This window comes from Corvus moneduloides, chromosome 3, assembly GCF_009650955.1.
Source record: "Corvus moneduloides isolate bCorMon1 chromosome 3, bCorMon1.pri, whole genome shotgun sequence".
In the NCBI taxonomy this organism is placed as follows: domain Eukaryota; kingdom Metazoa; phylum Chordata; class Aves; order Passeriformes; family Corvidae; genus Corvus; species Corvus moneduloides.
In genome coordinates this window covers 3,706,988-3,723,710 of record NC_045478.1, presented here as the reverse complement: position 1 = coordinate 3,723,710, position 16,723 = coordinate 3,706,988, and the positions used below count along the sequence as shown (strand labels likewise).

At 45.2% G+C, this 16,723-nt stretch overlaps 2 protein-coding genes across 2 annotated transcripts; one reads left to right on the top strand and one right to left on the bottom strand.

Annotated features, from left to right (window-relative positions):
- Positions 1 to 3,405: 3,405 nt before the first annotated feature.
- IL17A (interleukin 17A) lies at positions 3,406 to 4,905 on the top strand. The gene is made up of 2 exons (XM_032104478.1): positions 3,406 to 3,698; positions 4,379 to 4,905. The coding sequence occupies exons 1-2, from the start codon at positions 3,406 to 3,408 to the stop codon at positions 4,614 to 4,616; spliced, it is 531 nt and encodes a 176-aa protein (XP_031960369.1). The 3' UTR covers positions 4,617 to 4,905.
- Positions 4,906 to 11,593: 6,688 nt separating this feature from the next.
- Positions 11,594 to 16,234, bottom strand: LOC116442217 (interleukin-17F-like). Its single transcript, XM_032104986.1, has 3 exons — positions 14,787 to 16,234; positions 13,667 to 13,887; positions 11,594 to 12,595 (listed from the first exon to the last, which is right to left on the bottom strand). Exons 1-3 carry the CDS (start codon positions 14,808 to 14,810, stop codon positions 12,358 to 12,360), a joined length of 483 nt encoding a protein of 160 aa, XP_031960877.1. The 5' UTR covers positions 14,811 to 16,234; the 3' UTR covers positions 11,594 to 12,357.
- Positions 16,235 to 16,723: the final 489 nt, after the last annotated feature.

Genomic DNA, 16,723 nt, shown 5'->3' with positions numbered 1-16,723 from the left:
CTCCAGAGCAGAGGTGCTTCAGCCCTCCAAGCATTTTCCTGGCCCTTCTCTGGATTTAGCCAATTTGAAGGGGACCTCTGAATGCGTCTGACCCAACCATCCACTCATAGGATGATTTAATTAAATTGAACTAAAATTAAACGTCAGTGTTTAACCAGAGTGCTCAGAGCCTTGTCCTATCAAATTCTGAGTTTCCCACACATCACCACTGGTCTCAGGCTCAGTCTAACCCTAGAAATTACCTCCACAATACAGAGTGGGTCATGCAATGCTTGTATGTAGGAAGGAGAGTGCTGCTGTATTTACAGGGGTTTATAATAGGTACTGAAAAATATTCTCTTCAGCAAGAAAAAACCAAAAAGTAAATGTCTTCATACTTGCAAATAATAAAAAAAAAAATCTTATTTTACAGAAATATCATAAACTTAACTGATAGCAATAAAAAAAAAAAAAAAGTGTAAAGTATTTGGAGTTCCCTGGAAGTTCTCTTTTAATTTACAGCAAGTTCAGTCAGGACTCCAGAGCTTCAGCACTTGTAGGGTCTCTGTGGCTGCCCCATCCCTGGAGATGTCCAAGGCCAGGTTGGACGGGGCTTGGAGCAGCCTGGGATAGTGGAAGGTGTCCCTGCCCATGGCATAGAGTGGAACAGGATGGTCTTTGAGGTCCCTTCCAACCCAAACCATTCTGTGATTCTAAGATACTATTTGAGGGGAGAAAGTGTCATCCATGCCAACACACTCAGATTTCATCTGAAGAATCTCAGCTGGGCAAAGTACTTCAACAGAAACTTAATCTCAAGAAAGCTTTCACCAGAGCCAAGAGAAGGGGTAGGTTCCAATTCAAAAGGCTTTTGATAATCTTTAATTTTTTGTTTGTTTCAATAAGCCTTTGTTAGTGTCCCAGTTTCCAGATCTCTAGCTAAGAGAAAACGATGTGTCAGAATAAAACAAATCTTACAGGGTTAACTCTAATCTCATGGGGAAAATCATATTAATCTTTTTTTTTTTCACTTCAGAGCATTAAAAATTACAAAACGATTATTTTGCACTCGGAAAAATCTTGAAACCAGAAATGCAAGAGTTTCCTTTGCATAATTCAGACCTGGTAGAAGCATTTCAAGACACACGTGTTCTCCTCAGACCTTCACATCTTGCCTATGACAACTGCCAACAAACACGTTTACACCTTGATATAAACCATGGAAATTTTTTCTTTCGCCATTGCAATGTTGTGGTGGATCAGCCATGTTTGAATGCTTAACTATTCACCTTTCAAGTACCTAGGTAACCCAAACCACTGACGCATTTAGGGTAGACAATTTAGGGTCAGGCTGGTTGAATCTGACCTTCCGCTACCTTGTAGGCTTTCAAAAACGTATTTTGCTTCTAAAATTGGCAATTTAACTGACCCACTTTGAAAGGATATTTCAGTAAATGGCAGTAGAGAAAACCCCTTCTGAGGGAACCATTTCCTTTAACCTGTGCACCTCTAGCTTGAAGAGGGAAACTGAAATACACGTTTAATTTCTGAAGCATCAACGTCTTTTAAACAAGCGGATGTAGGTCATGGATATCCCAGAAACCGCAAACTAAATTCTACCCTTATTTGCATCCTCCTTTGGACGGAACAAGGTGAGTAAAATTTGGACTTAAGCATAAATATTAAGCAAATGTAAAAAATCCGTACCTTCTCCTCATCATTTTCATGGAAAACCCACCAAAATTAGGCCTGGGAAAAGTTCTGATCAGCGGCTCAAGGCTGTTACACTGAGTGTCACTTTATAGGGCACATCTGAGCTACTCGTAACCCACTGTCAGAGCAAAGTGATGGGAGTATTTCCTAAAAAAAGAAATGTCAGAGAACAGACTCGACATCATAGAATCCTAGAATGGTTTGGGTTGAAAGGGACCTTGAATATTATCCAGTTGCACCCCCTGTGATGGGCAGGGACACCTTCCACTATCCCAGGTTGCTCCAAGCCCCGTTCAACCTGGCCTTGGACACTTCCAGGGATCCAGGGGCAGCCACAGCTTCTCTGGACACCCTGTGCCGGGGTGTCATTTTGCATCTCTCAGCCTTTACAAAGTTTCTCTGGAGCCCCTGTCCTCCCTGTAACTTAGGAACTGGAAGTTTAACTATATCCATCACACTTCCCAAACTCCTTTCCTTAGGAACAAAACAGTGTCTCATAACACAAGAGAAGCAAAATGAAAGCAAAATGAAAAAGTGGCAAGCTCAAAACAAAGCTCACTCACTTTATTTCCCATGTGGAGAATGACTGACTTTTGGGAACTCACTATCGCGAAACATTCTGATCAACACTGAGATATCACACCTGAGGTTTAACCATGAATAAAAATAGCCCAGTTCAGAGAAGAACTGAGCTTGAGCAGGGACATTGCTCCTCAGACATCAAGACAAATTACAGCCCATGGGAAGAATAAGAGAGCAATTCGATGGTGGCCAGCTGTCCAACATCTGCCCAATTTGGGATGAAAAGACATCAGACAGACCTAGGAGCGAACAGATCCAAACCTGTGCCAGCAACATTTGGGTTTGATACTTACAGCATCCCGATTTCAAACTGAATACTTTGCACCCACGAATTTGTAATGTTTGTGGTTTCCTAAAATCATCTGGGTTTTTTTGGTGTTTCAGTGACATGGCTGAAGGAATGCATCTACAGATCTAAGATATATCCTGTATGCCACCTGTGTTAATGGAACCTATATACATACACGTCTTAATTTAGGTTATGGTCAGAACCACAGTGAAGGTTGGGGAAAAAAACACCTACTCCAAATTATTTAGCACAGCCCAGAAACCCTTATAAAAGGTCCAGCATCAGATGTACCCAGACACCTTCAGTTCAGCAGAGCCCAGCACAAGCATCAGAAGCAGTAAGGGAACGAAGATGTCTCCAACTCTTTGCGCTTCTCTGGTAAGAACTTAAATTCTGGATTTATTTCCCCCCCAGTTTGACAGAGATTTAATTTAAGATTTAAATTCTAGTAGATTGAATAGGGATCTGCACCCACCTTTAAAATGCTTGTTTAAATCATTCATAATTAAAAATAACTAAAATGTGAGAATGCTCATGGGGCAGCAATGAGACTGTACATTAGTGACATGGGCTACCACAGCATTCTCTGAGGCAAGAAATACATTGAAAACTCAACCTTAGAGTGTTTTTCTTCTTGTTATATCCTTTCTTCTATCGTCTGTATTATATTATTTTCTATAATTTAACATTTTTTAATTGCCGAATTACAACGGGGTGTATACTATACCTGTCAGCACTGTGAGAATCAGTTAATGAGAACATTGATGTGACATACAGCACATTTTCCTATCATTATTCCAACCTGCAGTATAAGCTTTAACTACCAGTTAGGCTGACTGTGGATGAATTTCACACCTGTCTTGTGCCCTAAATGTACCAATTTTCTTCAGCTCAGACCCCTGCTCCTCATGCTGCTGGCCATGCTGTCAGCCAGCATTCCTGCCCATGGGAAGGTGATCAAGCCTGGGCTCAAGCCAGAGAACATCTTCAAGCAAGCATCTGCTGGATGCCTGACCCAAATAGACTCAAAATTCCCCCAAACTGTGAGAGTCAACCTCAGCATGAGCAACATGAACCAGGACACCAAAGCCAGTCCGGATGTCAGCAGCCGCTCTCTGGCTCCGTGGGATTACAGGTATGATCCCTGTCCTTACAGCCTGGAAAAACACTGGAAGCCCTGGACAAGAAAAATGGTTTCATCTCTATTTTCAGTGCTTCACAGTCGAGAGATTTTGGAAATATGAGGGTGTCCACAGTCCCTATAATCCTCTTTGAAAGAGAACCAGTACAAAAAGCAGCACAAAACAAACGCATAGCCTAGGCAATATATAGAAGGAAAAGCAAATGACTTCTATAATTTAATTAATTTGTGTACTGGGGCAAGCTTTATCTTCAAAAGCATTCTTTACCTGAAACATCATAAAAAAATACCTCAGGGGGTTAATATTGCACCAAATTCAATGGTGGCTTAATAACACCAACATTTCACATTTTGGGGAGGAACTGAAGGCTTTGGGCTCTGTTAGTTGCAGTGACACGTTGGGAAGCTCAAATTGTTTCTGATCAGTCTTTCAAAATCAGTGCCTTCTTGAAGCAAGTCCTTTGCAAAGGCAGTTGCATGCAGCCATGCATTTAAAAACATCCAGTATTTAGTTACTTACATTTTATTGCTGAAAAACCTGGGGTTTTGGAGAATCTGCTGTCCCTCTGTAGGAAATATACCCCAGGATGCACAGGTTCCCGAGCTGGGAGCCCATAGTTATCCAGACTATCATGCCTTTGGATTCAAATACTCCCTTTCCTGCCAACCCCCAGGATCGACGAGGACCACGACCGCTTCCCCCGGCTGATCGCGGACGCCGAGTGCCGCCACTCGCGGTGCGTGACTCCGGAGGGGCAGCTGGACCACAGCCTCAATTCCGTCCCCATCAAGCAGGAGATCCTGGTCCTCCGCAGGGAGCAGAAGGGCTGCCAGCAATCCTACAGGCTGGAGAAGAAAATAATCACCGTGGGCTGCACGTGTGTCACCCCCTTGATCCAGCACCAGGCCTGAAGGGAGCCAGAGGGGCAAGGAACTACAGAGAATTTCCTTGCATGGAAATGAAAAAGGCTGATCCAGCCTCCAAAAAGCTGAATCAAGCCATAAAAATTAACTAGAATACATCAGAATGTACTGAAAATTAGGCGTCTTGGTTAAAAAATTTAATGTTTTCCCCCCAAAAATCTTGAACTCCACAAATTCAGAATCGTGACACCTCCACGTGCTGGGCTGCAAAGTAATGGGAACTCTACCCATCTTTAGTTTACACTTTGAAATGTCTATTTATATAAATCTATTTATTCTGGTGGAAAAAATGGTAATAATGTATTATCCTAATATATTTTTTTAAAGTATTAAGGTAATGTTTATTTATCTTTGTGTAATAAAAAATAAGTGGAAAAATTCTTTGGTATTCTCCTTTCTTTCTAAAGAAGTCTTCTTGATAAGGCAAGAAATCACTTAATCATGACCATAAAGAGATTTACATGATGCTAAAGCCTCAAATTCTCTTGGTAACATCTACCTCTGCAGCAGTAGAACGTAAACCCCACGGAAAAAAAATTAGGGAAAACACCATTTTACCAATAGAGAAGCTAAGATACCTGGAGGAAAATAATTTATAAAGTGGCACCCAAGAGATTCACGTTAAGGACAGACAAGCAAAAAAATTTCTACTGGGTAACTACCCACTTATCCACCAAATTATCCGACTGGAAAAGGATTTTTAAAGATGGATTCAACACAATACTTCTTTGGGGGGAAGAAACTCCAAGAAGGTCCCTCTCCTAAAACAGCGATTTCATTTCCACTGCTGAGCTTTAACTTTGCTCCAGCATTATCTGTGAATCTCAGCCCAGCGCGTTTCAGCCTATTTCCTGTGGAGCAGAGACACCACCTGGGTACACCTGGGGAAGCTCACGAGAGTCAAGTAGGTGACTGAAGCAATTAACCACCTCTTGCTGATTGCAATCATAATTTTCTCTGTGTTCATGTCCTTCCAGTACGTTTTCAGAGCTTCAAATGTGGAGCACCCTGACATTGCACTTCAGCTGCGGTCAGATGGGGTTTGCGTGGGTGGGTGTCTGGCAGAGCAGGTGGGTTTATTTAAAGCACACTTGGGTTAAAAGCGCTCCAATTAACATGTTCCATGTTTCAGAGGGCAAGGCTGGCTGGTGAAGATGTGGGCGTTTTGTTTGCTGCTGTCTCAGGGAGGTGTGGCCCTGCTCAGGCAGTGGCAAAGTGCCACTGGCAAATGCAACAGCAAATACGGAACTTGTAGAGATGCAGAGCTCGGGGCTGAGAGTCCCTAATGAGTGGGAGAGTCCTCTCAGGTGAAAGCATCTTCTCCAGATCCAGCTGTGACCATCCCAACTTTTGCTACTGGGGCTTATTCCCTCCGGCTGTTCCAGTGAGCCGAAACCCTCCCTAACCTACTCCAGGTGAGTCAGCCTGTAACCTAAACCCACAGCACAGCCACACCATTCCTTGACCTGGCAGATAAGCAGCGGACCAAGGAAACACTGATTAACTCAAACTGATCACAGTACCTGCAATCACAACAATGAGCTCCTGCCCACACCTTTAGTTACCTTCAAACATTGATATAGCTTTGCCCAAACATAGGAATCTAGGAGTGCGTATGATCCTAATTTAGCTAGTTTCTGATCTTATCTCCAGTTATTCTTCCTTAAGGAAGCCCCTTTCTTCTCCTGCAGGTCCTGAAGTTTAACCCAGCTGACTATCCCACAAGTATTAAACATGTGAACAGATTTCAAAAAAAAAACCCAAAAAAACACCCAAACCAAAAACCATCAAGGAATGGTCATCCCTCAAGGTTTTCAAAGATTTATATAAATATCAGTCTCGAAAGATTGAAACAGAACTGATTTCTTTGATGTTTAGATAATCTCTCACTGTCCTACCACTCCTAGAAGGAGTTTTGTCAAATTGTCTGCAATTAGCCCAAGTAACTTCTAACAGTTAAAATCACCAAAAATCCAACCCTTTCTTCCCTGGAAGTCATGTGCCACTAGCTGGAGTTGGCACATGTATAGTGGGGACTGGAAAGTGCTGAGAGAGCTATGCTGAGGTGGAAAAACTCAGAACCAGATCAGAAAGAGCTGACACAGCTGGAGAGTTGAAAAGCCAACAGTTTTCTGCTGACTGACTTCACAGAGCATCATCATGGAATAGTTTGGGTTGGAAGGACCTTAAAGGTCATTTAGTTCCATCCCCTGCCATGAGCAGGGACACTTTCCACTACCCCAGGTTGCTCCAAGCCCCATCCAACCTGGCCTTAGTGAAGATTCCCCAGTCTCTCTTCCACCAGCATGGTTTTTGTTCAACCATTTACCAACCCAGCTAAATCTGTGCCTTAGGACAGAACCAATTTTTATTTATTTGAACGACTTTGTGCTCACACCTACAGGCTGCCTGGGTGTTCTACATGCTCCTGCAGAAGCATTTAATAGGTTAATTTATCACCCAGATTGATGGGGCCAGAAGACTGTTTTCTTTACTACTGCAAGTTCTCTCCTAACTCCTGGCACCATGAGCCAAGAGATTTCCCTTCACACTGCTGTGTTCACTTGGAAAAGTGTAGAATAACCCCAAACCAATGCACCCTGACAAGGGTCACCTCATCAGTGTCCTTATTTTTCGACAATCAATAATGATCACAATGAGAGACCAAAGAGAGTAGAGCTTCTCTTTCACCCATGCACAGCTCTTATCTGTTTGAGGTTTAACAGGTAAAGTTTGTTCCTCCTTGTTTTCAAGAGTTTCAGTGAAAATTTCTGCTAATTTGCTGCTTTTAAATGATATTGTCATTGGAGGGAGGGGGGCGGAATTGCTGCAAAACCCTCTCCAACATAAAAGTTTCCAGTCCAGCACTGCTCCCCATCTCTATTTCATGTCAGTTTGCAGAATCTGAGCAGCAGTGTCTTGGCAACCTGTGAGTAAAACGCACCAGAAAGGGAAGTTTGAGATTGGATTTTTGCAGATAATCATGCTCATCGTTGCCACTTATCAAAGCAATCTGGGTAGAAACCAGATGCTTGTAAAAGGTGCTGCAGATTCAGCTGTAACAAGGCCAAGAACACAAGTTTCAGAAGTCTGAAATAAAAAGCCACTCTGAAAAATTATGAGGTCAAGTTAGAGAGGAGATAAACCATATGTGTTCATTTACCAGAACAGGGAACCTTTATCATGATACAAATATATTGTGCTTACTGAGAATGCAGATAAAACACAAAACATGATGGTTTGTACTGATTTTACTCATAGAAAGGTGTGCCCAGAAAACAGTATTCTGTCAGTCCATAAGCCCCAAGGAGAATCAAACATATTTTTAATATTTTGTTAAAGTTATAGAAAAAGGTAGAAAAGCTGAGCAATTTTTCTGGAGGAAGAATAAATAAAAAGTTACACCAAAAGCAAGAAGGGATTTCTCTGAAGAGATGAGGACCTGAACCTGCTTCCACTATCTAGCCCTGGAAGTATGGGGAATAATTAGAAAATATGAAAAACATTTTTAATCCTAGAATACCCTGAGTTGGAAGGCACCCACAAGGATCATCAAAGTCCAGCTCCTGGAACTCCTCTTTGTGAGCAGCAAAGGCAGGAAATGCAGTTTATGTCTGGTGCTGAGCCTGGCTGGCATCTTCTCAGCTCCTGACATCCAGCACCAGCACATGTCCCATGCCCACCAACAGCTCTGGCTCTGCCAAGCAGTACCAGACAATCACAGACATTTTAAGCAGGTTTTGGGGTTTTTGTCACTGCCTTGCAACAGTGCTGTAGAAAATGCAGAATCAGCCCACTCATTCTTCTTGAGCACAAGGTTAAAAATAATATCAAAGAAGTAAAAGGAAGAAGGGCATGGAGATAAAAGGAGATTGTGGAATTATAGAATGGATTGGGTTGGAAAAGACGTTAAAGATCATCCAGTTCTATGGATGATCTGGACACCTTCCTCTATGTCAGGTTGCTTCCAAGCCCTGTCCAACCCGGCCTTGGACACTTCTAGGGATGGAACAGCCACAGCTTCTCTCTGCCAGTGCCTCACCACCCTCACAGGGAAGATCAAGGCAAGGCTCCTGTTTTGGAGGTGATGGTGACATGGGAGCAGGTTTCTGGTCTGGTCTCTCGGGCCATATCCAGAACTTGCAGCTGATAGAGGAACTCACCCCATCATGTTGGCACCAACCCACAGATCCCCACAGGACTGACCAGAAAATTGTTCTTCCAGAGAATTTCTGGACTGATCAGAAAATTGCTCAGCACCTCAAAATTTTGTCTGTAATATCAAGCTCCCAATAAACCATGTCAGCTTCCAGTCTTTCCACCCATTAACCCTCTGACTTACCAAAAAGAAAATTCTTGGGGTTTTTCAACCTTTTAGCTTGCAACCTTTGCATTCTTTATGCATTTAATTTTGCACACTTTCCAAAGCAATGGTTTTTGTGGAACAGGCTGCCGTGGCCCGGAGTCCCTTTTAACACTCCCAGGAGCACCTGCCTGTGGTCAGTGGACCAAAGAGGCCAGAGATACTTTCTGGCCAATACATTCACAGGTCACAGCATGGGTCTGGGAGGAGGCATCTACCTGTGCTGACATCACTGCTGTGCCCCCCAGCCCATGGTAATGCAACAGGGGTCTGAACTGTGCTCCATCCAGCATCCCGTGGGAGCTGCTACAACAGGATCAGCTGCCAGAACACACAGCCAAGGGGAGCAGTAAGCAAGGAACAAAGGTAGGAGGTTAGTGAGAGGAAATCAGAAGAGAAAAGGAATAGGAAAGGCCAAAAGGCTCAGATACCAACCTGTTACTGGAGGCTGCTTAGCCCAGCAGGTTACAAGAAGACACTGGGCACTGTTGCTACACCTCCAGCTGCGTCCTCTCCTCCTGGTAAAACAACCCAGTCCCTGGAGGCTGCTCCAAGCCACATTTCAGAGCCAGAGATGCCCAGCTGGGCACACAAGATCTGGGTCCATTGCTGCAGAGGGAACAAACCAAGCAAAGCCTTTAGCAAAGGCTGTGAACTGCTCTTGCTCTCAGTGGTGATATGACTGTACTCTTTACAAGAAGCATAAATTTGTTTGTCGTGGTCTCCGATTCACAGAATCACAGGATGGTTTATGTTAGAAGGGACCTTAAAGATCATCTAGTTCCAGCCCCCAAATTAATAGATTGTTGGTAGTGAAAGCCAGCACCCAAGAAATAACCAGGCTTGTATTTACAAGCAGCTGCACTCTAAGAACGATGCCATTAGGAGGAAACAAACCCCAGGTACGGGCAATGCCTCCCTGAGTGGTGTGTGGTTTGCAGCTGAGAGCTCTGCCTGCAAAACCTTATGACCCATGGGCGAGACTTCCTTAATTAGCCTGTGTATTTTCCTAATTAGCTACTTCGTTATCCGTCCAGTTAGGACCACTCTTAGGGTAAGCTGGTGGGTGTTTAGGAGCATCAGCACAGGGCATACACTGCCATGAACCCAGTGTCAAACTAATTATGACTGAGAGGAGAAACGCAGGGCAGTTTTCTCCCTGAAAAACAAGTGAGGGCAGCCCCACAAGGCAGGTTTGTGGAGAGAAGTAGGTCAGGAGTAAGAAGCAGGTTGCAATTTCCTGGTCAGCGGTTACTGTAAGAGGAAAGCAGGAGACGCCTCCCTGGGCTTGCTCCGCACCACATGAAGAGCTCAGTGGTCATAACGAAACAGCTGCTGCCACAAATGAGTGCAGATGTTTGCAACTGAATGAGAAAGGTACCCACGGATTGTTGAAGTGACTCCCAGTGTCCCACGGGGCCCAAAACACACCTGACTCAATAAAAAGCACCAGAAGAGTCATCACAGAGTCATAGAATCATGGAATGGTTTGGGTTGGAAGGGAACTCAAAGACCATCTCATTCCACCCCCTGCCATGGGCAGAGGGACACCTTCCACTATCCCCGGTGTCCCAAAGCCCCATCCAACCTGGCCTTGAGTCATTTAGGCCCAACAACTCGCCTGGCCCACGCTGGGGAGGAAACCGAGGTCTACCTGCACCAGGTGGATCTAACTTAAAGTGGTTTCTGTGCAGTCAAAATGAAATACAAGAATGCTTGCACAGGTTTGTCCTGATTTAAATGAAAAAGGAAATACAGGCTTAAAACCTCCCCCGGAAGAAACCGAAGTCAGAGGTCTGAGAGCCTGCCCCAGTTCTGGGTGAAAGAGGAGCAATGTCAAAGAAAGCAACATTGCAGTAGTTTGATAAAACAGTAAATAGTTATAGAATCATGGAACATCCTGAGGGACACACAGGGATCATCCAGTCCAACTCCTGAACAGTGAGCTGTGCCAGGCTGTGCTCCTTGTGCATCTAAGGCAAGGAAAGGGCAATTCCTCCGTTCCTAAGGCAGGACAGCTCAGCTCAGCGGGAAACCACACCCTGCAGGCACAGCTCCTGGTTCCTTGGTGTCCAGCGATCCTCATCCACCACTTTAATCCCAGCACCTGTGAATTACCTGGCTAAGGGGCAGTGAGATGAAGCCATCTCACATCTCCCTGCATTCCTGCTCAGCCAACTATTCAGCTGGGGGAGGAGAAGGTTGCTTATAGGGATGTTACCTTGCCTGGAACAGGCCTTTCCGAGCTCTCGTGAACCATCCCAAATTCCAGCTGCAGCCCTGGAATGTGATATCTCCTGTCTTTTTTCCCCACCATCCCTAGAGACAACCCCAAAGGTCTAGAGAACCTTGTTCCATTGCCACTACTGCCTGCAGAACGCCCCTTCGCTGCTTTCAGCCTCTTCTTTGCGTCTTTTCATCTGTTTAGGCTGCAAGTTCTCTTCTGCTCCCTCTTACTCATTTCACTGCACCGGAAAACGCCCGATCTGTGCCAAAATCTCTCAGTGCTACCACAGCACAAACCCATTCTCTGTGTCTGCTGTCGTTCTGAGCTATCATAAAAAAACATCTTTTAAAATAAAATATTATTTTTATTCAGCAGATAAGTTATTTAATAAATACAGATTAAATGTATCAATCTTTTTTATACTCTGAGCGCACACAGATCCATAAATACCGCCATAAATAGAAGACATAAATAGAAATATAGATATCTGTTGGGTCTTTAACATTTTAACACTCAACAAAGTGGACTCAAGTATCTCCCAAAATGTTCTGCAATAAATCAATCTCTGTTCCCACGGACAAGCAGTGACACAAACCCAGAGTGTGCTGACAAGCAGGCCTGGTGGCACCAATGTCTGACTGACACCAGTAATATCCCAGCGAGCAGGGATGGCCAGAGAGGGAAAGGAGACAGGGATGAGGAAGGGAGGGAGGGAGGGAGGAAGAGAGGAAAGGAGAGAGGAGGCATTTTTTATGGCAGTGGTGGTGGGCATATGTTCAATTAGGGCAATTTACTGCCAAGAACAACTTTGGAAACTATAATTAATTTGATTCACCAAACTGATATAAACCACAATGAAAAATAAATTTTAAACAGCACTGTTTACCCTCTCACTGCTTAGGGCCACAAACAGAACTCTTCCTCCCCTCCATCACCAGCTACCGGTGATTCCCATCCTAAAATCCATACATGAACAACAGCAAGAATCACGACTTTCAGGAGACAATTTGCTCAGAATTGGAAGGGGAATGGTGTGTGGAATTCCTGGGATGCGAGGTGGGCGGCTGTGGGATTTCACCAGCGGGATGTTTATGGGAGATACTTCCTCTTCCCAATGTTGCCTTCCCTAGACATTCCTCCTAGGACTGGTGCTGGATGACCGGAGTGACACAGGTGCAGCCCACGGTGATGACCCTCTTCTCCAGGCGGTAGGAGGGGAGGCAGCCGCGCTGCTCCCGCCGCAGCACCAGGATCTCCTGCTTGATGGGCACGGAGTTGAGGCTGTGGTCCTCCTGCCCCAGGGGGCTCACACAGCCGGACAGGCGGCACCGGGCATCGGCAATCACGCGCGGGAAGCGGTTGGGATCGTCATCCAGGCTGGGAATGGGGACACAAGACTGGTTTATGCACTTGGACAGCATCATTTGGCAGGATCTCCTTGTTTATATCTCCATCATCTTATTTACCTGTGCGTCCTCACTATGAGGCACAAAGGATTTCCCTGTCCTCAACGTTTTCACAATGATTTCCCAGAAATGGAATCAGCACTGGAGGGTAATATTGCTGTATCATTCTTTAGGAGCTGATGAATGGAGTGGGCTGGGTTAAATAATATAGAACCCACTACTGGCCTATTAATTTTTGTTTGGTTTTAATTTCAGCATTTGGAAGTTTCTTTCTGTTAGGAAAATGTGAAATTACAATGTGCTCCCATCATTCTTTTTCTAGAGGAATAATTAATTTCATAATTACTTCAACCCCATGCAATGCTACAGGCTTGGGGCAGAGGGGTTGGAAAGCTGCTCATAGGAGCTGGGGAAGGGTCTGGAGCACCAGGAGAGGCTGAGGGAGCTGAGAAAGGGGCTCAGCCTGGAGAAAAGGAGGCTCAGGGGGAACTTCTGGCTCTGCACAACTCCCTGACAGGAGGGGACAGCCGGGGGTGGGGGGAGTCAGGCTCTGCTCCCAGGGAACAGAGACAAGAGAAAATGGCCTCAAGTTGCCCCAGGGGAGGTTTAGATTGGATATTAAGAAAAATTTCTTCCCTGAAAGGGTTATTAAGGCCTGGCACAGCTGCTCAGGGAGATGGTAGAATCACCATCCCTGGAGGGGTTTAAAAGCTGTGTGGATGTGGCACTTGGGGACATGGGTCAGTGGTGGCCTTGGCAGTGCTGGGGGAATGGTTGGGCTCAATGACCTTAGAGGGCTTTTCCAACCTAAATGATTCTGTGATTGATAAAGTGACAAGATAATTAGAAACCATTCCAATGACATCCCTTTGCACTGCAAACAGTTTCTCTTGGAGAAATCCCACCCAACATCGAAACATCAGCGTGTGTCAAGAAATGTTTGCAATATTCACGGGACTCTGGGCATATGCTGAGAACAAACCACCACACAAAACCATCTGTGACACTGCCCTCACAATTTAGAGAATAACTGAGCAGTTACCTGTAATCCCAAGGAGCGAGGGACCGGTTCCTGATGTCATGGACCATCCTAAAGGCAGGGTCTGAGCTGCTGATACGAATGTCAACTTTCACTGTTGTGGGGTATTTGGGATCCTTTTGGTTCAGGCAACCTTCACTCAGCCTCGCAGAGGCACCAGCCTTTCTGTGGGGTAAGCTCTTCACAGTGAGGGCTAAAACCAGCACCAAAACCAGTGATCTGAACTGGGAGAGAGAAAGGTGTCATTAATTCTGCCCAGCCAGGAATGAGAGAGCACAAAGAGCCAAGTCTTGGTTAGACTGGACCACCAATGGACCGTCTTCATACTTATATTTGTGTGAAATGGGCCAAGATGAGCAAATAGCACAATGGTGCTAATGAAACTCATCATAACAGATGCTAAACCCCGATTTAAATTCTGATTCATCATTGATTCTGCACCAAGAAGAGCATCTCTCCAACAAGCTATGAAGATCCTGCTCTGCAGTCACACAGCACCGTCTTATCGTCTAAAAACTGGGGTAGGGACTCAGCTGACTCTGCTTAGGCTTAAAACCTTGCCCAGCCACAGCTTCCTCCTGACCATAAAAATTGGCCACCCACAGCCATCTGCTGGAAATACCCCTTTTCCCAAGAAAATCTGGGGTTCTTGAGCCATTTGCAGTAGGCAGAGTTTTAGTAAATAATAGAGTCACAGAATATCCTAAACAGAAAGGGAACCACGAGGATTTGTCAAGCCCAGCTCCTCAAAAGAAGACAAAATAAAAGCAGGGTTTTTAAGGAAGTCAGGAGCTGACAGTGCTGCAAATGCTACCCAGGTTGAAATTCAAACCCATAGATACCCACAGTAAAATTTCAACAATTTTGATAACATGCTGTCTGCAAAAAGGGCTCTGCCAATCCCACATCAGCAGTGCTGATGAACAAGAGATAAATAAATAATGGATAGTCCACCACACCCTTGTCACTCAATCACCAAGCAGCTGCATCAGACACACCCAGCATCCCAGTCATCTCCCAGCAAGACCAAAAGGGTTTTCTGTACAAATCAGGGGATCTGCATTCTGTTTTCTCTCATGCTGCAAATCCATCTTATTCCTTTATATTGAATATAATTACTTACCAAAGCAGAGCTGGTGAAAGCCATGGTAACCTCCCTGCTGCTTTGGGTGGATGTCAGGGCGACAGGACACGAGAGTTCTCCTTCTCTGAGACCCTTTCAACCCTGCTTGTGTCTCAGAGCTAGTTGTGCTCTCCATTTTATAGCAAAGCTCAGGCACTGCCACCCTTTCCATTGCAGCACAGCTGGCTTACCTGACCCAAGGTTAGGAGCTGATATTGCAATTTTTAGCCCACTTCCTCCCATCTACCTCCAAAAAAGGGAAGGGCAGATGCTACTACCAGCATCCCAAATCAGCCAATACCATTTATTCAGGCAGATCAAGAGATAAGGAAAGAAAAATAGAAGAAAACCCCAAACTATTCAGGGAGTTGGTTTTTTTTACTCCTTCCCACCCCCTCTTTCTAATTATAGTGTTCTTTCACCACAAACAAGTGTGGATGCACTACCACGTGCCTCAAACAAACCCAACAGCAGAGATCAGCTAGCTGCAATTCAGGCACCCAACAAGGGCTTCAAAATGAGGGCAGGACATGGAACTTCACCATTTAACCTCCCTTCAACTGCACAATCCACCCCCACCTCATCTTAGGGATCCCTGTGTCCTGCAGGGACCAGGCAGGGGAAGAATGGGTGCCATGGGGAACTCCTCCTGGGAAATCTCAGGGCACCAGGAGCTGGGATGCCTTCCCCACTGGGGTGACACATTGTGCAGAATTCTGAAAACTCATACACGCGCTGTGAGGGCCCTGACCACCTTCACTGGCCTTGGCCACCATCACCAGGAGCCCCATTCCAGCTCAGCTTTCACTCCCAGTCCCTGCCTGAGCTGTAAACTGGGTAGACCTTGGAGCAGCATTTCCCCCAGATGGACTCCTTGGATACACATGGTGGGGAATAAAGCTGGGGAAATGAGCTGGGGAAGGGGCTGGAGCACTGGGAGGGGCCCAGACTTATGGAATAATCTGGAGCTAGTCCATCTCAATGTCTTTAGCACTCCCACACACACTGTTTCTTATTGATCCACCTTATCCTTTCCTTTGCCCAACTTTCCTGTACACCCCATAAGTCTTGCACGAGCCCAAAATACTCTAATGAGTCCCGTGGCGCTGTAGCCAGCAAGGTGATATGAGGAAAGCCTCTCCCATTGACTTTGGTGGGACTTACATGTGGGCTTGGGTTGACCATCCTCCTCAGACAACCCTGAAAGAGCTGGGTCAGGAGCTTCCTTTGAATTCCTCCACCTGGTCCTGCTCCTTTGTGTTCATGGAAGCTTTAATCCCTCTCAATCATACAATCCTCACTTAATAACTAACAGGAGAGACGTGTGAAAATAAAAGTGGAAACAGGATTCTGCATCCTGCGGTCCAGAAAGGACCAGCCACCAACTGGAGGAGAAAGAACAGTGCATGTGCTCTTTCCCCTGGAGCACCAGCAGGTCTCTTTGGAAGTAAAAGCTATTTTTATGGCAGAAAAAAACTCCCATGTAACCACTTTATGGAGCTTACTGGTGGAGAAAAGCCCTGAGAGAAACTTTTCAAAAAGCCATGTAGCCAAGCTGGAAGCAGAGGACTGAAAGGTAGGACTCTTCACACAAATTCATCTTCAGTCACCCAGGAAATCAACAGATTCATGACATTTTCAGTCCTACAATAAATCAGAAACCTCTTACAAATTCATAGAACTTTCCAACAAAGAAGGACTAAACTGATTGCTGCTGCCACCTCTCTCGAATCACACCAGCAGAAATCTCCATCCACTGATGCTTTACATCACTGCAGGATGTTGTGATGACTCTGTGGTCTGGCTCAACCCACAGCTCAGAGCCCAGCGACTCTCCTCATGTACATTTGTCACATTTCAGGTAACCAAGTTCACCTGAGGCAACACCAGTGCTGTGACACGTTCCTACTCTGACTGTCTCATATATTCACCAGCGC

What these genes read in the sequence shown, in the direction of transcription:
- IL17A (XM_032104478.1), top strand. Translation starts at nt 3,406, where the DNA reads ATGAATTTCACACCTGTCTTGTGCCCTAAATGTACCAATTTTCTTCAG. An exon ending in CTGGCTCCGTGGGATTACAG is followed by an intron (nt 3,699 to 4,378) that starts GTATGATCCCTG and finishes GCCAACCCCCAG; the next exon opens with GATCGACGAGGACCACGACC.
- LOC116442217 (XM_032104986.1), bottom strand. Translation starts at nt 14,810, where the DNA reads ATGGCTTTCACCAGCTCTGCTTTG. An exon ending in CTTTCACCAGCTCTGCTTTG is followed by an intron (nt 13,888 to 14,786) that starts GTAAGTAATTAT and finishes TCTCTCTCCCAG; the next exon opens with TTCAGATCACTGGTTTTGGT. An exon ending in CTCGCTCCTTGGGATTACAG is followed by an intron (nt 12,596 to 13,666) that starts GTAACTGCTCAG and finishes CCCCATTCCCAG; the next exon opens with CCTGGATGACGATCCCAACC.